At 34.8% G+C, this 24,078-nt stretch overlaps 1 protein-coding gene across 9 annotated transcripts in view; it reads right to left on the bottom strand.

Moving 5' to 3' along the window:
* The window catches only part of COG6 (component of oligomeric golgi complex 6), a 179,639-nt gene that overhangs the window by 118,657 nt on the left and 36,904 nt on the right, over positions 1 to 24,078 (bottom strand). For 7 of the 9 annotated variants that reach the window (XR_009498678.1, XR_009498680.1, XR_009498676.1 and 4 more), the window contains 5 exons: positions 21,424 to 21,555; positions 20,918 to 21,085; positions 18,061 to 18,168; positions 16,945 to 16,998; positions 13,994 to 14,073 (listed from right to left, as the gene is read on the bottom strand). Coding sequence is in view for 4 of the 9 variants with exons in the window: in XM_059902778.1 (XP_059758761.1) it covers positions 13,994 to 14,073; positions 16,945 to 16,998; positions 18,061 to 18,168; positions 20,918 to 21,085; positions 21,424 to 21,555 (542 nt within the window). In the remaining 5 variants the exon portion in view is untranslated. Of the gene's footprint in view, positions 1 to 1,449; positions 2,003 to 10,312; positions 10,689 to 13,993; positions 14,074 to 16,944; positions 16,999 to 18,060; positions 18,169 to 20,917; positions 21,086 to 21,423; positions 21,556 to 24,078 lie in introns of those variants that run through there. The other 2 variants (XM_059902780.1, XM_059902781.1) reach the window with 2 other exon arrangements.

Below are 24,078 nucleotides of genomic sequence, written 5' to 3'. Positions count from 1 at the left end.
ACAAAGCAATACTGAGTGCCATTTGAAGACTGTGATCATGAATTTAAAAAGTCAATCAGTCTATTTGTGTGATTTTTCTCAGATAACATTCACCTGTTCAAGTACAAGCACAAAGAAAGAAATGGAAACGTTCAACCAGAGAGGTTTTGGTCAGGCAAATACCTTTTCTCTCTGAAGGAAGGGCTGACACGCATTACCTAAGGTTATACTTACGCCATCTCAAAACAGTTCAAAATGCAAACTATGAAGTAAATAGCAAATAGTGTTAAGCTAATGAATTAACACTTAAAATCGTTTATTTTAACTAAGTTTTCAAGATCACACTGATACCACATTCTGCTCATCAATCTTCCATTGGTTATCTCAATTTGGCCCTATATTGTACTTTCTTTCCTATTAGCATATTTTCTAAAAACACACTGATGAGATGTATAAAAATACTGCAATGATTGCTGCTCTAAAAACAGTTTAATATTTTATTTGAAAAAATTAGGTAAAAAACTAAATATACTTTTTTCCTAGAAATCAAAGGAATTCACTAATGGTAAGTAAGCAATCTTTCCTCACAGTAGATATAAATTATATAAAATTTAAGCTCTTGATTTATATCATACTTTATTTTCTATCTTTTATATATCACATATACTCACTGAAGGAAAAAGACTAAAAATACAGATTAAATACCAAAAGAGATGATATATAATCAATCACTCTTGCTCCAAAAAAATCATACTTCAGATAGATGAACATGCCATGTTCTGTAAATACTAATTTGTTATATATTCTGTATTTGCTATATAAATAGTAATTTTATCTTACTACTTTTCAAAATATTTTAACCTAGTCAATTTTTTCCTTATGCCTCATTTTCTCATTTATAATTTAGAGACTTAGCTCTTTTTATGGATTTACCAGAAATTAAGATATTTTGCTAATAAAAATCTGTCCTCAAAATCTTACCAACAAAGTCAAAGTCAAGTCACATCAAACACATTTAGATTTGTTTTGTTTTTTTTTAAAAAAAAACAAAAACAAAAACAGTGATTTTGAATCTTACTCTTGGTATGGTTCTAAAGTCAGAGCCCAAACAAGGGGTCACCATAGGGCTAGACATACTGTCAATTAGCCATCACTACTCTGGCATTTTTCGTGCAGGGTGAGAGGACACCTTATTTCTTTGGTTTGAACACCAAAGTGTGTAGATGGTTGAAGTTAGAGTCCACGTTGTACCACAAATATTCTTCTTTAAACACTAGATTTACAAGCAGCACAGGATGCCCACATCCCATATGAAGTGCCAGACTTCACCTTCAATTCAGTCTAGGGCAGACACAGAGTAGAAGTCACCTTTAAATTACTTCTCTCTTTTTCCTATTTTTGCTGAATGTACATTTCTGCTCCTCAGTCTAAGTATACCTACTCACAGTATCTAGCAAGAAAGCAAATGAATCTTTAGGTAAAGAGATATTTATTAGGTCATATCTTTAAACTAATTCCTAAGTTTAGATAATTTTTTAATGTACAGTTAATTTAGAACTAATCTTGTAAAAAAAAAAAAATCCCTCATACCTCTCATACTACTCTTTTCCCACATATTTATATTCCAGAATTGAGGGGAACCGCAGAGCTGGAGAGATGTGGAATGCAGATACAGAGCAATGCCAACTCAGGTCAACATGTGTTACTTTTACCTTACTGTGACCAAAGCAAAGCAGTTATTGGGAGCTGCATTCTTATGATACAAAGAAAACTGTAACCATCAAATTTCAAAGTAAAGACTAACAGACTAAAAACCAAGAAAACCTTCAGTGTTTTAGGAGTGCAATATTTTGCTAACACATTCAAAGAAGATAATCAGGAGAGAAGTGTCTGCACTTGCTGCGGTGATCGGTGTAGAATGCTCTCTGGATCTTTGTATTCATTGACTGGATTCATCACAGCTGCATACACTTCACCATAGGCTCTGCAGACTAATTCTGTAGACTGTTTTATGATCTGCTCTCTATTGATAAACAAACAAAATGTGAACACATAATCTGAGAATGAAACACTAAGCACTGTGAGAAAGCTCCATACATGAACCAATGAATTTCGTTTTCATAATTATCACATATATATTATTAAAAACCATTTTACAACTACATAAGTTAGTTATTTTGGTTTGGGGATAAAAGGGTTTTTTATATTTATTATTTCTTTATTAAATCTTCTCCATTAGTATGCAGGTTTCAGGAGGGCAGGAGCTGTGTTTTGTTCACTGCCTTATCTTTAGGGCTAGAACAGTGCCTGATATACCATGGATTACTAAACAAGAAATGGAAACCGTGACCACCATCAATGTACTGATTTTGCAAAAATGACTGGTAACACATTAACCTTAAAGAAAGAGGCTTATAATTATTCAAATTTATCAATACTTCAAATCTCAGAATAACTTACAATATACTGTCCTTTCACCTGTAGCTGCTCAAATTTATCAACACTTCAAATCTCAGAATAACTTACAATGTACTATCCTTTCACCTATAGCTCCTACACTAATAACCATATCTCCTAGATTTCTCATCTCTTGCAAAAACGTGACACTTGCCTACAACAAATCACGGCATTTTCAAATACGCATTTCTACATAAGTACATAAAAGAATAGAAATAGTTTTAAATAAACTGAAGCCAATGTTTTTAGAAAAAAATAACACTGGGCTCATTAAATCTGCATTAACCCTTTATGTTTTCATGACATTTACTTCGTCATCCCCAGCTACTTCTATTTCTATATACCTACTGATGAAAACACCTTTTTCTGACTTGTATAACTAAATTAAAAATGTGTCTTTAAAGCTTCACTCCCAAACCTACTTCTGTTTCCTGCTTCTGTCAATGGCATAACTATGTCTCATCACCTCAGTTCAGGCCCTAATAAACTTTTCTTGCCTGGAGTATCTAAGAAAAACTCCTACCTGGTCTTTCCCCATCCAGTCTCTTCCCCACTTAAAGTATCATGAGCACTGCTCTTAGATTAATCTTTCTAAAGCAAACCTTTTATCGTGTCTCTCCCCTACCCAAGGCCTTTCTTCAAGGAGGTTCCATGGCTTCTTCTGGTTTCAGAGATGCTGCTCAACATCACTAATTATTAGAGAAATGCAAATCAAAAGTACAATGAGGTATCACCTCACACCAGTTAGAATGGGCATCATCAGAAAATCTACAAACAACAAATGCTGGAGAGGGTGTGGAGAAAAGGGAACCCTCTTGCACTGTTGGTGGGAATGTAAATTGATACAGCCAGTATGGAGAACAGTATGGAGGTTCCTTAAAGAACTAAAAATATAATTACCATATGACCCAGCAATCCCACTACTGGGCATATACCCAGAGAAAACCATAATTCAAAAAGACACGTGCACCCCAATGTTCATTGCAGCCCTATTTACAATAGCCAGGTCATGGAAGCAATCTAAATGCCCATCGACAGAGGAATGGATAAAGAAGATGTGGTACATATATACAATGGAATATTACTCAGCCATAAAAAGGAAGGAAATTGGGTCATTTGTTGAGACGTGGATGGATCTAGAGACTGTCAGAGTGAAGTTAGTCAGAAAGAGAAAAACAAATATCGTATATTAACGCATATATGTGGAACCTAGAAAAATGGTATAGATGAACCGGTTTGCAGGGCAGAAATTGAGACACAGATGTAGAGAACAAACGTATGGACACAAAGGGGGGAAAGCAGCGGGGGGGTGTGGTGGTGGTGTGCTGAATTGGGCGATTGGGATTGACGTATTCACTGATGTGTATTAAATTGATGACTAATAAGAAAAAAAAAAAAAAAAAGAAGTGCTCATAACTTAATAAGAAAAAAAAAGAAAAAATCCAGAGGATAGAAATGCAATGGAAATAGATTCTCCAAGTGAATCTCACTCAAATCCAAACTGTAAAGAGCAAGAACTGTGCCTGACAGTGATTCCGTATTTCTGGACAAATGTTAAGAGTTCATTTATCACTACCAAAGCCAGGTACATGTCCATACACTCATGTTCATTAATGTTTTTCTAATGAATTATATATGGTAGAGATAAAATGGTATAGTGAACGACATTACTGTCAGAGGATCTTGACTCTCGTTGAAGTTCTGCTACTTACTGCTGCCTTGAACAAGTAATTTAACCATTCCAGGACTGAATTTCACTATTGTAAAACAAAATACTGACCTCGATAATCTTTACAAGACACTTCCAGCTTTAAAATTATATCATTTCATTGAGAGTTAAGAGCATTTTAATGAACTGTGGTTAAAAAAATCTCTGCGTGTTTATTTACACCCATACATACACATATACATACAGACACACACATTACTTTGGAGAATTGGGTTCCCTAAATAATGAAGTGTAGTAAACATATCAGTTACTTGTATAAAAATGGGTGGTGTTTCTAAAGTGCTAAAGCAATTTTCTTGCCATTTTACTATCTCCTCCTTCTTATTTATAATGCTAATTACTATGTAAGTACACCCTTTATGTCAAAAAGTATACGCATGTATCTGTATATCTGCCTGCCTGCCTGGTGTCGTGGCCCAAATTATTCACTAATATCATGTATGAAATACAGAGTTCAAATAATGATAAATCATTATAGTGACAAATAAAATCAATATTCAAAATAGAAAAATTCAGGAATTGTATAAATACAAAATGACCAGCAAATCATCTCAGTCTAGTTATGTGCTTCTGAAAACGTAGAATGTCCTTATCTACTGATCACTTCATCTATAGGTAAAGAAAAGCAGTACCTTTTTTCTTTTTTTCAGTCATGTATGCTATTTTCCAGCATGGGCACCCACCTCAGATTTTTTTTTTTTTTTAAATAGTTTTTTGTTTGTTTTTTTTTTAATTTTATTTATTTATTTATGGCTATGTTGGGTCTTCGTTTCTGTGCGAGGACCTTCTCTAGCTGCGGCAAGTGGGGGCCACTCCTCATCACGGTGCGCGGGCCTCTCACTGTCGTGGCCTCTCTTGTTGCAGAGCACAGGCTCCAGACGCACAGGCTCAGTAAATTGTGGCTCACGGGCCCAGTTGCTCCGCGGCATGTGGGATCCTCCCAGACCAGGGCTCGAACCCGTGTCCCTTGCATTGGCAGGCAGACTCTCAACCACTGCGCCACCAGGGAAGCCCACCCACCTCAGATTTTACTTTCTGTATTTTGATCAATCACAGCCAATCACATAGCTGATGGACGGAGTACATTTAGAACTGTTTCTCTATGTCAAAATTCTAAAGGTAAGTTCTGCTTTTCACATGACCAACAGATATGCAAAAGGTCAGTTAAAACAGAAAAGCAAAATCTGAATGTAACCCAAGATTCATCTATAAAGTTAGACCATTAACTTTCTTGGTCTCTTTACTACCATAAAATTCTCATAGTAATTTCAAAAAATTTAAAAACATGACTCATACAAATAAAGAATGTCAAAAATTTAATAACTCAATGAGGAAATTACTAAGATGGTAAAGCTGGTTAAAACATTTTGAGGAATGGTCATTTACAGGCATTTGAAAAGGAAGGTTAGAATAAATTAAGTTACATATAAAATGAGTTAACATCCCATGGAGCAAGAAAAAACACAGGATTTGAAAAACATGGAACCTTTAATCAATAGTAAACAGAAAAGCAAACAAGGATGCATTCCCCTGAATAATTAAGTAATTTCTGATGGGCCTGTTAACAATGTTTCAGTATGACACTGAAAAGACATGCTGGGGCTTCCCTGGTGACGCAGTGGTTAAGAATCCGCCTGCCAATGCAGGGGACACGGGTTCGAGCCCTGGTCCAGGAAGATCCCACATGCCGCAGAGCAACTAACCCCGTGCGCCACAACTACTGAGCCTGCGCTCTAGAGCCCACATGCCACAACCAGTGAAGCCCATGCACCTAGAGCCCGTGCTCCGCAACAAGAGAAGCCACCGCAATGAGAAGCCCACACACAGCAACAAAGAGCAGCCCCCTCTCGCCGCAACTAGAGAAAGCCCATGCGCAGCAACGAAGACCCAACAAAGCCATAAATAAATAAATTAAATTAATTAATTAAAAAAAAAAAAAAAGACGTGCTGTTCTCCCAGACCCTATATGCTTTATTTTCATGTTTTGGAAAGTCTTTCTTACTTTTGCAAAGTACAGTTTTTTTTTTTCCCATATAGTTTGCTATACCAGTATATATCAAAGATATAGCTAATGTGCTATGAGAAAAAAGAAGAAGAAATAAATGAGGAGAAGATGAGTTTGTTACATAATTTCACATAAAGGCAACATATTTTAGTTACTTATGCATGGGTATTCCATACCTTAAGAAATTTAACTTGTCCAGTTATAAATGTCATAATGCCATAAAAATATGGTATTATAAATTTCAAAAACACTAACAAAGATAATTGTATAACTAAATGGAGATACCATTCACATTTTAAAATATGTTCATTGAAATTATGTATATTTTAAATAATTATTTAAAGTACTGAGCCGTGATAAGAAATGAACTGCTTACTTCCAGAATCAGTGAGCTTGTCATTAATCAGTACTTTAGGATTTTGGTTGCCATAACAACGTAATACAACTTTCATCATTACCATAAACCCAGCACTTCTAAAAATAACTTATTTCAACATTCAGGTTCTGTGATCACTAAAATTGAGCTTTATTACAGTGCCACAGTTAAAGAGTGCAATCAAACAAGCCATAGGAGAAAAGAAGGTGTTAACAGTTTAAACCTGAAAAACTAAGAAAAAAATATAATAGACTGGTTTAAAAATGCATATTTTTGATTTCTCTTTATCACAATATAAACACCAAAGATGCCATAGTGGGTCAGCTTTCTGTCATTCACAGTAAAATTAAAGCATATTTTAGATGAGACCAAGGCACATATCTCACATAAGCCTTATCTATCACACATGCCTAACATTACTGAGCTTCCTCTAAAAATAATAAAACAATGTAATCTCAACATAGAAGGAGTTAATAAAAATACTGTACAAGCTAGTGTTAAAGAGAATAGGCTCTGGAATACTGGATTTGAATCTTGGCTCTGCTTCTTGCTAATTGTTTCACCTTGTTTCAATTATTTAACCTTTCTAAAAATGTCCTCTTCTGTAAAATGGAGGGTTAAGTGAAGGCGACCCTTTCAAGGATCACTCTAGTTGAGATGCTAAGATTAGATTGTAGAGGTTGGTGTGGCAATGATAGAGAGAGCAAGGGCGAAAACAGAATAGATCCAAGGCTAACATGATAATCCAGGCACAGATGATACTACCTTTGACCAGAGTGGCAACTGTGGAGATGGTCAAAAGTGACCAGAGTCTCCTCTCATATATTTCTTTCTAGATAAATGTTTAATAAAATGGTTCCACGGCAACTTTGACTGGAGTTATGCTGAATTTACAGATTACTACACTACATACCCAGTTAGAGATGAATACCATGTGTCCATGTTGGAACACTGGAAATCTACAGCAAACATCACACTTGATGATGAAACATCAGAAACATTAAAGTTCAAAATAAAATACGCACACTCACCATTACATCTACTGTTTACTTTGGAGCACCTAGCCAATATAATGAGTTTAGTCATAAAACTGAAAAACATTAATGAAACTCATTAACTTAAGATGTCTGTACCAAAAACAAAAAATCAAGGCAAACAATTGATAAACTAATAGAACTAAGAGTTTAGTTAACTGGCCAGATTCAAAATTAACATAAAATTTAGTACTTTCCCTGTACATCGGCAATATCTAATCAGAACATGTAATGGAAAATAAAAGATCTTATAAAAGCCACAGAATTGTTTCCTAAGAATAAACCCAATAACATACATGGAAAATTATATGAAGAAACTAAATCTTTATTGAAAATTCTGAAAGAAGATCTGGATAAACAGGCATACCATGTTCATAGATGGGAATACTCACTAGGGGCTTTCTTATTTTCTTTTTGTTCATTTTTACATTAGCTTGGTGAATGTTCTACATGCACTTTAAAAGAATGTTATTTTCCATAGTTGTGTGTGGTATTCTCTTTCTATTGGGTTGAGCTGATTAGTGACATTGTTCAGTTCTTTTACACTGAGCTAGTTTTCTAATTTTCCTATCAATTATTGAGAAAGGAGGGTTGAAATATCAAAATAAATGTCAATTTATCTATTCTTCCTCAATTCTATAAACTTATACTTCATGTTTTATGAAGCTCTGCTACGAGTTGCCCATATTTACTATTATATCTTCTTCATGAATTTGATCCTATTATTGTGAAATATCCCTCTTTATCTTTGGTATTATCTGTCCATCAGTCTAATTTTTCTGATATTAATATCAGAATATAGCTATTCAACTTTATTATAATTTTTATTTGCATGGTATATCTTATACCATATTTTTAAACTGTGTCCTTATATTTAAAGTGGACTCCTTATAGACAGCAGACAGTTGGGCCATGCTTTTTCACCCAATCTAATACCTCTGCTTTTTAACTGGAGTGTGTAGTTCTTTTACATTTAATATAGTTACTTATAAGGATGAATTTAAGTCTATCACCATGTTACTTGTTTTATATTTGTCCCATCTGTTCTTTTTTTCTCCTTTTCAGCCTTCTTTTGATGTAACAGTTTTTTTAACATTCTATCTTATCTGTTGGCATGTTAGATAATATTTACTTTAGTGCTTGCTGTAAGGTTTACGATCTACCTTCAAACAATATTATACACTTCATGAGTAAACTTACATCACAACAGTATACTACTACTTCCCTCCCACTCCATCTTTTGTGCTTTTGTAGTCATAAACTTTCTCTGTGTTAAGAACTCCAAAATTCAGTTATTATTTTTATTTCAAACGGTCTACTATCTTTTATATTTAGCATTTCCTGCACTTGTCATTCCTCTGTGTAAATAGGAGTTTTCTTCTGGTAACATTTTCCTTCAGCCTGAAGAACTTCCTTTATCATTTCTTGCAGTATACTGATGATAAATCCTCTCTACTTTTGTTTATCTTATCTCAAAATGTGTTTATTTCACTTTCAGTTTGAAAAATACTTCTGATGAATACACAAAGTTGAAAGTGTTTTATCATCCACCTTTTTAAAGATGCTATTCTATTGTTTTCTGGTTTGAACTGTTTCTAACAAGAAGTCAGTAGTATACTTATCATTGTTTCCCACATATAATACATCTTTTTTTCCTCTGGCTGCTTTTTAAGTTTTTTTCTCTTTATCACTGGTTTTCAGTAATTTAATTATGGTGTACCTTGGTACAGCTTTCCTTGTTGTGATTTATTTAGCTTCTTCAGTCTGTGGGTTCATGTTTTCTATCACATTTGAAAAAAATTATTTTATGCCTTCAAATTTTTTATGCCTCAATCTCACTATGACACTTCACTTACACCTGTATTAGAATGCTTATTATTATCTCACAATTCACCTAGACTCTCTTCATCTTTTTTCCAGCTTTTAATTTTTTCCTATCTGTGCTTCCGTTTGGACAATTTCTATTGTCCTTTTTTCAAGCTGACTTATCTTTCCCTCTAGAATGTCCAACTGGCAGTTAAGCCTATCCAGTGAGTTTTTCATTTTAGATACTGCACTTTTCAGGCCTAGAATTCCGATTTTGTAAAATTCCTAACTTTTCCTCTCAATATAATTTTCCTTGAAGTCCTTGAACACACTTAAATTGGCTGTTTTAAAGACGTTATCTGCTAATTCTGTAAACTCTGTCAGTAAGTCTGTTTCTATTGACAGATTTTGCTTCTAGTTTTGGTTCATATTTTCCTACTGCTTAAAACCTAAGTGTTTCTTTTATTGCATGCTCAGCATTATAAATGCTACACTGTTGATTGTCTGTATTCTGTCATACTTACGAGTGCTAAGTTTTGTTCTGGAAGGCAGTTAATTTAGTAAAGATCCACGTGATCTTCTAGAGGTTTGTTTTTAAGCTTTATTAGTGTGAGTCAAAAGTAGCCTTTACTGTAGAACAGAGTAGCCTTACTTTTAAGGCTTAGACTTTCCAAGGTCTCTAAAGCCTGTTTCCATTAGTCGTTATTCCTCTGGTAGGCTCACCCCACCCCCACTCCCAAACCTGCGTTATTTTTGTTTACACAGGTATTCCTGATAAAGACAGGTGGCTTAAAAGGAGGCAGTTAAAGAGAAGAAAATTATTTCATTTACCTCTTTTAAAAAACCAAAGTAATTCTTTTTAAAGATACCTGCTTTGTTTCTAGCATATATAATAGAGGAAGATTCCTGAATAAAAGAATCCTCAAATCATACCCACTTTTCTACATGCTCACTTTAGGAAGTATCTATACTCTCTTTATTTCTTAAATTACTCATATAAACAATTCTGACTCAGTAAGAAAAGACACTGAGAATATTTTATAAATATGCATAATTGTGGTTTCTGTAGTCCAACCTCTATTTTTATACCATTAAAAGGTAAATGTTGGAGTCTGGAGTTGAAAAAAGAAAAACGCCCTTCTAATTCATCACAAGGAAGGAAGAATTCTTTAAGGATATTTTAATTTTCTATTCTTTTCTCCATTATCTATACAACCTCACTTTCTGGCTACCTAAATGTATTCAATAGTTTATTCCAAGGATGAAATGCTCAGTCAAAATCTCCTTTGAAAGGCAGTCAAACTACAAGACAAGAAAAAGGGAGACAAGAATGACAGGTGTCCCAAAGGTACTGCAACCACAGAGACAAGCAAAGTTCAGGAGAATAGAATATTAACAAAACAAAATGAGACAGGAATAAAAAAAAGAAAGTTGTAAATTTCAAAGCTCTATTTCAAAGGAACAATTGACATTTTAAATACAATATGAATAGAAAGAAATTGAGAACATAAAGACATGAAAATATTTTTGCTTAAAAATGAATTACCATTTTGAAAAGGTTCAAAATTTAACTAAATGAAAGTTATCTCCTATTATTTCAAATGCTTTATAAATAAGATCAAATATAATACCATGCCTATACAGTAGGAGAAATATGAACAGAAAGTATTTTTGAGTAGGACCTGCCATCAATCAAAAAAAGGGGAAAAAGCAGTTAGAAAATCTGCTTTAACGTTGAATCTTAAATGTGTTAAATGACTTACATTTTCATAGCAACCTGATTTTTAAAATAAGTAGCCAAACTGATACCATAATTTTTCTTCTTAAAAAAATCTGAAAATACATTCATACGTTACATTTAATTTTAGAATACTTTGCAAACAACACTTTAGAAATTTTCTGAATGAAAAAAGGGGTAAATTGGTACTGACCAATTCTTAGTTGCACTATTATTTACATAAATCATATGTATATCTCAATTTTTTAATGTCATTATAATTAGTATGAATTTATAACAGGATGTTAGGTCCATACTATACAATCAAAATACTAATTTAAAAGTTTAGATTTTTAAGTAATGTACCAAAAACGATGTTCATTTGACTCTGCTAATAAAACAGAGTTGGCTACATAACACTATGAGGTTTTTACAGAAAAAGACAATATAAACTAAATTAAAATATAAACAATAATGTGAAAAAATATTTGCAAATTATGTAACAGACCAATTATCCTTAATTATATTATCCTTAATATAGAATGAGATCGCACAGAAATTATTACCACATTAAATTATGACTGTTAAACAATGGGACAATAAAAGTGGAAAGCTAAAATATTTCTTCAGTGACAGAACACAAACATTTGATTTGAAATATCATTTAAGCTTTAGAAAATCTGAGAAGTCCTCAGAGATAAAGAATTCAGATAGATCCATATAAAGTGCTTAATCCCACTGCTAATTCAGTAACTTTATTTTAAACTCTTACTAAGAAAAGAAAAAAGATCTAGTAAGAGGTATCCTTGAGTATAAGGACAAATACTTTTAAATTTTGATAAATGTTGCCAAATTGACCTCTAAAAGGATTATACTAATTTATACTATCGCCAACAGTGTAAAAATGCCTATTTTCCCAGACCATTTCAATTGCCATATAACAACAAACTTTTTATTTTCAGTAATTTAATAGGCAGAAATTCTCACTGCTGTTTTAATTTGCATGTTTTGATAATTATCTTCTCATATATTTGTTTGCCATTTGCATTTCTTCTATGAACTGTCCAAATATATGGTGCATTATTTTGTAGTGATTTGTGGGATCTATTCTATATTAAGGATAATACAGTTAAGCATAATAGGTCTGTTATATAATTTGCAATTTTTTCCACATTATTGTTTATATTTTAGTTTATATAGTCTTTTTCTGTAAAAACTTCAAAGTGTTATGTAGCCAAATCTGTCTTTTTCCTTATGGCATCTGGATTACATGCCACCCTTTGAAACACATTAAAACTTCCCCTCAATCATTATAGAGTCAGACCCCAGTATCCGAGGGGGACTGGTTCCAGGACCCCCTCAGATATGAAAATCCAGGATGCTCAAATCCCTTATATAAAATGGCACAGTATTTGCATCTAATCTCCACATACCCTCCCATAAACTTTAAATCATCTCTAGGTTACTTCTAATACCCGATACAATGTAAATGCTATGTAAAGAGCTGCCAGTGTGCAGCAAATTCATGCTCTGCTTTTTGGAACTTTCCAGAATTGTTTTTCTTTTTTGGGGGGGGGCCAACTATTTTCAATCCGCAGTTAGTGGAATATGCGGATGTGGAACCTGCAGATATGGAGAGCTGACTATTAGGAAAAGAATAATGGTATGTTTTATACTTAGTGATGCGCCAAAGAATTCAACATTCAAATACTAAGTACTGAAACGTGTGGTTAAATATAAAAGAACTGCAGGTATTTGGTTAAAAAAAGTAACTAAGAAACACATGCAATTTGAATTACGGCATAATGGAATTCGTCTTATAATCTCTCAGGTCTTTAGAATTCTGGTTATGTGTACAGTATGAGACCTTCTAGGATAATAAAATATAAAAGTCAAAAAAGATTAAAACCATTTACTCTGACCACACCTAATATGGAAATTCCCTAGCTCTATGTCTGAGAGAACCCGTTTCCAGCCAATTCTAATTGACACCAAATTCTTCCTCATGTTGAGCCAAAAGCTGCCTCCTTGCTCTATGTATTGCTCCCCAGAACAACAGAAAATAAGTGGACCACCCTGTACCACTGCCTCCTTTCAGATATTTGAAGCACTTTCTTCAAGTTCGACAGTTCTTTCTTTACCATACTTTTTAATGTAAGTATTTGTTCATGTGTGTAACTGACATGTCAGACTATAATTAAGATAGTGAAAATGCCTTTTAAATCTTACTCTGTATGTAGTGCCTGGTACACAGAGAGCACTTAATACACTAGTTGAATGGAAAGAAAAAAATGTATAGATGTCTAATTTCCTACTTGTAGGCAATTTTAGTTTGTCAATATTTTTCTTAAAATCAGAAAAGTTAACTCAGTATAATCTCTCACTTTCTTCTAATTGTAATATTCTAATATTTTAATGTATAGTTTTTTGTCCCGAACACATTCCTGATAAATATGTGATACTGAACAATTTCATAATATATCTACAGAAACTGCTTGGGTCCAAAATAGTCTAAACAGTAGGTCATCTATGTTGCACAATGAATATATTACTGATTCTTTCATGACACATTCAGTGCCATTTTGACATGTGTGTTAATACAAGGGAATTTGGTATTATCACTGTGTGGCTTCAATTATATAATTCATATTATTTTTAAAAATCATTCACTACATGGAGATTTTTGAAGCTACAAACATGTAAGGAAAATGTATGAACAGGGTAAGGTCAGATCTCTTAGGGGTGCTAAGGCAGAAAAAAAAGGTTGAGAACTATAAATCTTTAATGACAAATCTCCTATTCTTGAAAATAATTTTTTTTCTTAGAAATGTGCTTGGCATTTAAAAATATGTGACTCTTTACCAGCTAATTGGGACCAAAAAATACTTACTTCACTGTGGCACTAAGAAGAAAGTTCAGCTGTGGCATTAACAGGTTGTCTGGGGCTGACAGATAGCGATCAAACTGAACCTAAACAAAACAGAGAAATCCAAACCACAAAGTGCATATGTCTGCTAACAGACATCCCAAATAAGCATCTCTTTTAAGGATTAAATCTTAGTAAAAATCCCATATTCCAAATAACGAGTTCTTCGTGATCAAAATGAGTTATTCCTTACACATTTTAACTAAAAACTCACTGAAAGTGTCAACTCTTTAATGCAGTCAGTATCAGCAATACCTACTTTCAAAATTCCGATCCAAGCCATTTATCCTGATCTCCCTCACCAAACTTCTTGGGTAATAATATTAGCAAGAAGTAAAGTATTCAGATTTCAAGTCTACCTTACTTTCTTAAATCCAATGTATCTCTTAATTATTCACTCCTCTATTCATTCAATTAATATTTATGGAGTACCTGTTATTGGTAAGGTGCCATATAACATAATGTAAATATAACGGTGAGCAAAAGAGGGCAGTCCCTAGCTTCACAGAGCTTATGGTCCAGTGAGAGAGGTAGTAAACAAATAATAATGTAAATAAAGGAAAAACCAAGGTACTATAAAAGCATCAATCAGGAGGACACAGACCTAATCTGTATGTTTGGCAAAAGCATTTCTGAGGAAAGGTCGTTTTAGGTGAAATCTTAATGATGAATAGACGTTAGGTTAAGTGTGTAGTGGGGATAGTGTGGATGAAAGCTTAGGTGAGAAAGAGGATGGCTACCAGAGGTCAGTTCATGCAGGACTTGAATGGTTTCTAGAAGATTTTAATTCTTACTGTAAAAGCATTAGGAAACCATCGAAGAAGGGAAATAATCTGATTTAAATTTTAAGAAGCTAAATCTGGCCACGGCAAGAAGAACGGAAGGGGAGGTTGTAATAGCAGATGCAAGGACACCACATAGGTAGTTCTTGCGGCATCTTAAACGCCAAGGGCAATAGGGGTGAAGAGAAGATACTTGAGAGAATCAGAGAGCAAAATCATCAAGATTTGGTTAGTGACAGACAGGATGAAGGGGTCGACTCCCAGGTTTTGGATCTGTATAATTCACAGCATTATCACCATTCACAACTGTACTCTTTATACATTTATTTAGTTGTGTGATAACCGCATCTCTTACTAGACCATGCCTATTTTCATCCCAGTTCTCAGCATGATGCCTAAATAATAGCAGATACTTGGTTAATAATTGCTGAAATAATTTAGTGGACAGATGCTCTTATACTTTCTGAGTTAAGAACACTTGGAAAAGGACCTGGGGTTGGGGCTGGTGGGGAAGAGTTAGAAGAGCTCAGTTTGGGATATGGTGAACTGAGGCACCTTTGAAGCATCCAAGTTGGGGCACCAGAAGGTTATAGATAAAACAATGGATCACACATAAAACTCAATCAAGAGTTTGTTTCTTTAGAGAGACCTAAGATATTCAACTCAATTGTTTTTAAAGTTAAGATCAGGCATATACGAACCTGTAATAGGGCTTAAATATATTTTGTGAGTTTATATTATGAACTGGATATGCGTCTTTGGAGGAGGAGAAATAGGCGAGACACACACATTTACTGAGTACTAAGGTTACTGATCTCTGTGTAGACCTATATTGTCATTTTGCTGGGGCAGGGGAGGGCAGTAAATACCTTAAAGTGGAATTACTGGGCGGTATGGTGAGTGTACACTTAACTTTCAAAGAAACTTATCTTTTTTAATGAATGTAAAATTTATTCATTTTCATTTATTTTTGAACTTTTCAGAATCAAATCTTCTTTGCATTTCTACAGTTTTTACTCTTATGTTGGATATACACAAGTTATGACTTACTTTTTATATACTGTCTTTTATCATGACATAATGTTCTTTATTTATGATATTTAGTGTTTTTAAAATCTACCTTGTCTAATATTAACTCTGTCAGCTCTGTATTCTTTGCATTTGTTGGGTATCTTGTGGGTCTACCTCTTTATTTTCAGTTAAATTTAGCTCTGTCAGACGATAGATAGGAAAGCCCTGGCATCAAAAAAGTCACCCAAGAGAACTATTTATCAAAGTCAAACCACTGTGGTAGTGAGTATTGAAACACACAGGATAGGCAGTACATATAGTAGGTAAGAGCATAAGTACTGGGTTGAATGGGGTTGTTAGGAGGATTAAAGAGTTAGTACATTAAAAATGTGTGTCATGCTCAATATATGTTAATGGTCATTGTCATTACTTACTGTTTATTATTACTACCACTAGAATTAGTATCATGAAAAACTTCCAAAGGAGATCATTCTTATGAGGGCTAAATGAGTGTCATCCAACTGATGGCTCTGTGTGTGTGTGTGTGTGTGTGTGTGTGTGTGTGTACACACACATATATATGCAAAGTATGTACTTAAGATGTGGAAACATGCTACAGAAAGTGGTGCTCATGCAGAAAGGGATGTGAAAGCAAGCTCATCACTTGAAAAGAAGGTAATAAAGTGGAGGTTCAGTTAGCGTCACACTCAAGAGTAATATTTTAAGACTGGAATCCAATTTCAGTTATCAACTCAGGAAGAAGTCAAGAACTATAAGCCCAGGATCACTGACAGATGGAAGTCTATAATGATATACAGCTAACTTCTTCATGTCTCTCATTCCTTTCTCCATTAGGTTAGGAGTAAAACTCCGAAACTGAAGAAAATCTAAACAGGAATAATGACACTATTAGGGTATGGTGCAATATTACTACAAATGTATGTCTTGATCAGATCTCCTTAGTTAAAGGAATACATGCACAATCATTATGACTGGACCCAACGTGAATACAGCATATGAAGAGATAAAGTTATCACCCAAGACAAAAATTATCACACGGGAAAAAATAAGAATAATGTTCCATAAGGAAACTTATGTTGAAATGCTTTATTATGTACTTACCATTGCAGCCTTCAGTGCCACAGAATCTAGGTTGGGAAAATTAGCTAAAGGGCCCTTAAAAAAAAAAAGGGGCAAAACCAAGATGAAAACAGGTGCTATATGTTACAATTCACTTGTCAAATACAGTCCATTAGTAGATTGCCCAAATTTGAAAATTTAGCTTATTTCCAAAGAACTCAAGTGCCCTATCTCCAACCGCAATTAAAAGCGGGACTATGATTCGTTCATTTTTGTGTAACTAGTGTGAAGGCACGCGATAATATTTGTTGGAGTGAGAAGCACATAAGTTTATTAACAATGGAAATAAAAGGATACTTCAGATTTAATCGTAAGCAAGAAAAAAAGGGCAATAAAGCGCTGAGGAATGGCAGTAAGACATGGGGGCTTTAAGAGTTTCCTTGATAATTTTAGATAATATAAAAAGGCAGCAGAATTTGCTCCTACTGGTGGAAATTTGCTTATTACCTTATCAAAAGAAAAAATTCAAACCTTGTGATTTTTTGAGAGCTTCACTTAAGAGTCCCTGGGCTATAAAATATTCTTCATGTTAATATTATTTAAAAGTCTTTTGCTTTTTAAAGAAAGAGGCTTACATGGTTTTCCAGGGTTCCCACCACTCCGTTTTCTAATTCTACTGGAGTTCTATAACTTAACAAGATCAGATGTTAGCCCCAGAAGTATTTACCTTTCCAATATAATAGACCATGATTTGCTAAATTAAAAGGGGGAATGACTGCTATTTATATAGTAATCTATGCATTTAATAGATCAATGGTGATAAAGGACTGAAAAATTTACCAAAATGAATATTCTTTATATATTTTTCAATACTAATTTTTGTATATTTTCATTACTTGTAACCCAAACTATCAATAGTAAAAAAGATAGTATTTTGGGACACCCTACTATATCTCAGACAGTCCTCCAAGAACTACACAGGTATTATCTCAATCTTAGAACAATCCTATGTTACAGATATTATTACCCTCAATCTACAGATGAGGAACCAGAGAGAGAAGTCACTTTCCCAGTGAAAAATTGCTACTAAGTGTCTAGCTCTAGAAGCCGTACTCTAAATTGGTGTATCTCTCTAGTTAGGAAGATCCATGTGCTTACCTGTTCGGGTTTATGTTGCTGTATGGTGTTATAGATATAACTCACGCCTGCTCTAGTTAAAACATAAGAAGCTTGCTCATTTATAAGTGTGTCCAAATGTGCTTCAATCTAAAATAAAACACAATTAAAAGAAAATATTTTAAAAGAAGAATAAGACTGACTGAGAGTAGTAGACTAGCCTGGAGTCTTAGGTCTTCATCATGGACGTGTTCCTTGCAGCGGCTATGAGGCCAGAATATGAGGGATAGGGGCTGCTCCTATACAAAGACTTTTCCTTCCCCAAAGAGGAAGTCCTCTTACAAAAGGGAGGGAAAGTCTTACTTGAGGATTCCAGGACTAGCCACTAGTCGAAAAATTTGGGTTGCTTCTTAGCTCTTTTAAAAGCTGGTATTAAGCAAAACACAAACAAAAACTACTCATAAACAACAATGTAAAATAAAATACTTAGAAAGAATTCTGGGAAGATGAGGACCTGATGTCCCTCACATCCACACTGCCTCATGCTCCCAACTTGCTGGACTAACTCAACCAATCAAATACATCATCTGGAGAAGTCTGAAGGAAATCCCATGGGGGCTGAGGCAGTAAGTTCTCCAGAGGAAAGCAGATTTGCGACAACTAGGGGATTGTTGAGGAACCAGCAGAAGGCTGGTCAAAGATGTCAAGTACAGGAGCTGCCTAAAAAGACCCAGCTAGCAGGTGTGAGTTGTACGTGGTCACCTGTTTTGTGCTATTCTTGGGGAAGCTACCTAATGCTAATGGGGGCAGAAGCCACAGAAGGAGACTACCTGATGGGATGAAGTATTCCCAGGTGGGAAGAAGTCGGCTGCTCCTTCCTTTAACCAGTACAGGCCTGTAAGTCTAGAGATCTTCCTCTTATCCCTCACCGGAGAGTCCCCTCAGTTTTACCAGCTTGTTTACCAGTGGCATAGTATGCTATTAAGAGATGCTATCTGTTACCATCTGAATGTTTGCCATTGTCAAAGTCACTCCAGCAGCTGAGTCCCTCCCTGTAAAAAACTTACAACTGATTTAAAAGAGGTGAGTAGGTTCTATGAGAAAACCCACCTGAATAATGAGAACAAGTATCTTTTCCTGAGGCAACACTATTGAAAGACGCAGGGTACCTTAGTTTTTTTTTTTAAGTGAATGCCCAAGAAAGTACAATTAGAACCTTAGAACCCTTACTTACTAGTCTTACTGGAAATCCAAGAAAAACAAGATTGCAAATGTAAATATTTAATGAAAGAGTTATTGCTAAGAACCAAATTAGTATCTGAAAGAAAAGTGGAAGAATAGTAACACAGAGTAAATATCAAAGAAATATATTAAAGTGAAGAGATTTAAACATAAATTAGAAGACAAATTTAGGAGATAAAGCCAACTAAGGACAGGAGCTTCAGAATATAAAAAAAAAAAAAATTAGAGAAGTGATAATTAATTACAGATAACAGAAAACTTTACTGAGCAAAAAAAAAAAAAAGGGTGGAATCTTCAGACTGAAAAGCCTTTGCAAAATCCAAGATGGAAATAATAGAAAAAGAGACATACCAAAAAATATCCTGAGGAAATATCTGAACTCAAAGGAAAATCCTTGTAAGCTTCCACATGAATAAAATAGGTTATCACAAACAAAAGAGAATCAGACTAGCCTAGATTTCTTACTTGAAACACTGGAAGAAGAAAGAATGGAAGAAAATTAATAGACTAGTGATAGAAAAGATCTGAAAATCAAGACTCTTTTACTCGACAAGGAAAACTATCACTGTGGGGCCCGTGCCCTCCAGCATCCACACCCTTGCCCAGTCCTCTCCACACACACACTGACTCTGGCTGGTCCACGTGACCAGCGCCGGCCACCAGCCCATCAGCAAGAATGATGCAGGCTTAGTAAGCACTTACATGGTGAGGATTGTCCTCTTGGAATGCAAAAAACGATTTTGGATTATTTGAGAAACAAAGATAATTGGTGATAAAACAGATTGCTGGACAACAGATATATGTGCACATCTTGAGTAGAGATTTAGACAAATGGCAGAGTTTCCGGTTGAATCAGTGATAAATACATTAAAAACCAATGAATATTTTTTAAAAAGATTTTACTAATTATACTTAAACAATTATGCAAAAAAGAAAAATTAATCATACTTCATTATATTTCTTTTAAAAGAATTAGAAAGTAGAAAATATCACAAATTTAGAGGTCTCAAACTCATTCCTTAGAAAAACCCAAAACGACAAATTTTTACTGTAGCCACTGCCAAATTGTTTATATACTTGTGATGACAAAGAAGACTCAGAGTTGTTGTTTTTTTTAAACATTTTATATACCAAAAATCACTATTTCAAAATCAAAAGCCAAGTATCTGGTAAATTTTATAAATGGCCTTGTTGTGACTCTTGAGTGATACCACTTGGCTTATAGGACCAGAGTGACTGCTATAACAAACTGTAATGTTGTGCCTAACACTGATTTACACATAGATAAAAATATATCTGTCCTCTGCAACACCTTCTGCACTAGCTACACAGCTTGAAAAATATAGCACGTTATTCACAGTATAGAAACTGAAATCTGCATACAGAATAACAGCTCAAATTAGTCAGAAAAGCTCCATTCTACCACCACATACTATGGCTTGAATAAAATATCTTACCTGTTACATATTCTGGCTTCTCCAAAACGAAACTAAAATACTGAATATGCATGGGGGCGGGGGGGGGGGGTTCCATCACACTATATAACAAGGGATTCATATAAATCAGGTCACTGAAATTATCTTAAAGCCGGTAACTGAGATCATGTACAGAAAAAACATTTCATCACAGTGAGCAGTCATTTTATGGCAAAATTAACCTGGAACTGTAGCATTTCCAGACGTCTGTCAGTGAATTCAAACAGAGCTAATGTTGTCTTCATCATATATAGTGAATTGACCATGAAGGTAGCCATGTCAGCCGTGCCTAAATTGCTGGCTGATACAGTACACATCTGGAGAAGAGGATCCAAGACACATGATAAAACCTATAAATGAAAAATAAAATCAAATGTATTCTTTATTTCCCAACCAGTGATACAGGTCTGTGTTAACGGCGCTTCAGAATGAATGTCAAACTAATGGGGAGCGGGCCAACTTACAAAAGCACATAAGAAAAAGATTAAATGGTACCATAACTGTAATAGTTTTTAAAACAAGCATCACTGAATATTTACTTTTTAAATTAGAGGGAACTGGTTTAATATTTGAAGGAAAAAGCAATGGGAAGGATTGTCAAGATACATGGGTTATAAAGTGCCAGAATTTCAAAAGAATGTACAATAGAGGAGCAATAAGAATCATTAAAAGTGAATTTACAACACACCTGCACAAAATCGGCTTGACGGGCATCTAATGGTACAACTGAAGAATCATGAGATGCCAAAACTTCACGCAACAACATGAGTGTCTGATTTAATGCAGAACTTGGTCCAAGATCAGGCGGTGGGAGTTCAACCTAAAATGAAGGATGACTTATCCACTGCTTATATTTTTCTACTAAATTTTAGTGTCTAAATAAATGCCAGTTCACAGTAAAATAATTCATATGAAAGATGTAAAGCTTTGCTGACACATTACAAAATCTATTATCTATCAATAGCTTATTTTTTATCACACTAATCAAAATCAGCACAGAAAGTGATGCAAAAGTTTTTTGTTAGATTATCTCAGAATATATCACAATTAAAAGTACAGAATTTGTACTTTAATTCAAAAAATTACGAGGAAACTTAGCAGTCTTTGAATTGTAGAATTATATTTTCATATGGATTTGAAATGGCCTGCTGTTTTGCTTTTTAGCTCAAGTCTTAAGAAAGAAGTAATCCAGAGACCAGCACTTCACCTACTACAATATTATTGAGAATCATCACTCACCTGCATGCCCCAATCTCAGATACTGTGGCTCAATATGTACAGGTTCAGGGTCTAGAAATCTATCTTTCAACAAGCACCCCAGGTAGTTTTCAGGACCCTGGTCCATGAGCCACACACTTCACAGAAACAGTACAACACTGCCACTAAAATCTTGAATTCTGGAGTTAAAGAGATTAATTTTACATTTTGTAACTAGCACTTACTAGTTGTGTGACCTTGGAAAAGTTATTTAAATTCTCAGAGGCTCAGAGGGATTCTGTAAAGATTAAATGGGATTGCAGCATCTCAACTACTGAGTAGAGTATCTCATACTTATTTTTTTTTTTAAAGATTTTTTTTTAAATTGATTGATTGATTGATTGCTATGTTGGGTCTTCGTTTCTGTGCTAGGGCTTTCTCTAGTTGCGGCAAGCGGGGGCCACTCTTCATCGCGGTGCGTGGGCCTCTCACCATCGTGGCCTCTCTTGTTGCGGAGCGCAGGCTCCAGACGCGCAGGCTCAGTAGTTGTGGCTCACGGGCCTTGTTGCTCCGCGGCATGTGGGATCCTCCCAGACCAGGGCTCGAACCCGTGTCCCCTGCATTAGCAGGCAGACTCTCAACCACTGCGCCACCAGGGAAGCCCCTCTCATACTTATTAACCGGCTACGTTCATCATCTCTACTTGACACCATCATGATATCCAAGAAGAGGTGCCTGTGAATTTTTTCAAAACATTTTTTGAAGTACTTATAATACTAATATAGTCAGATTTTGTAAATGAAACAAAATCTGGTACTCAGAAATCCATGTAACACCACACTCTCATGTCAGGTGATAGAAAGGCATAAGAATTTTATAATATCAGTATTTATATTAAGAATGTTTCATGTATAAAAGTTAATACATAAGTGACATCAGCAGGAATGGCAAAGTATGGACCTCTGAAAATCCTCCCTCCTTCATAAAAGCAACAAAAACACAAATTATGAGACATGCCAACAAACAAAAAAGTATGATCATTTACAGAAAAAACAATCAATAGCAACTCCCTGAGGAAGCCCAGATGTTGGAAATACTAGCCAAAGACTTTAAATCAGCTCTTTTAAATATGTTCACAAACTAAAGGAAACTGTTAATGAATTAAAGGAAAGTATGAGAAAAAATCTTACAAAATAGAGAATATCAATAGAGAGATAGAAACGGTTAAAAAAAATAACCAAATAAAAATGTTGGAGTTGAAAAAGCACAATAACTGAAATGAAAAATTCACTACAGGGAATCAACAGGAGATCTGAACAGACAGAATAAATAATCAGTGAAGTTGAAGATAGGTCAATTAAGATTAACTGCTGTGAGGAACAGAAGGAAAAAAGAATGAAAGAAAATTAACAGAGCCTCAGACACCTATGCAACACCATCATCATCATCAGTACAATGGGGATCTCAGAGGGAGGAAAAAAGGGGGCATGCAAGAAGAATATTTAAAGAAATAGTGGGAGAAGACTTAGCAAATTTGATTTAAAAAATTAATCTAAACATCCAAGAAGTTCATGAACTCCAAGCAGAATAAACTTAAATAGATCCACACTGGGACACATAATCAAACTGTCAAAAGACAAAGAGAGAATCTTGAAATCAACAAGAGAGAAGTAACTCATTCTGAACAAAGGATTCTCAATAAGCCTAACAGTTGATTTCTCATCAGAAAACATGGAGATCAGAAGACACTGGATGATATATTCAAGGGCTGAAAGAAATATACTGTCAACCAAGAATTCTATATTCAACAAAACTACTCTGTAAGACTGAAGAAGAAATTAAGACATTCCCAAAACTACTCTGCAAGAATGAAGAAGAAATTAAGACATTCCCAATAAACAAAACCAAAAATTCTTTACCGGCAAAACTGTGCTACAAGAAATATTAAAAGGGGGCTTCCCTGGTGGCACAGTGGTTAAGAACCCACCTGCCAATGCAGGGGACAAGGGTTCGAGCCCTGGTCCGGGAAGATCCCACATGCCACAGAGCAACTAAGCCCGTGCATCACAACTACTGAGCCTGCGCTCTGGAGCCCGCGAGCCACAATTGCTGAGCCCGTGTGCCACAACTACTGAAGCCCACACGC

The sequence above is a fragment of the Balaenoptera ricei genome, chromosome 18 (genome assembly GCF_028023285.1).
Source record: "Balaenoptera ricei isolate mBalRic1 chromosome 18, mBalRic1.hap2, whole genome shotgun sequence".
Lineage (NCBI taxonomy): Eukaryota > Metazoa > Chordata > Mammalia > Artiodactyla > Balaenopteridae > Balaenoptera > Balaenoptera ricei.
Note: the sequence above shows the minus strand (reverse complement) of the source record. Positions and strands in the feature narration are given on the sequence as shown.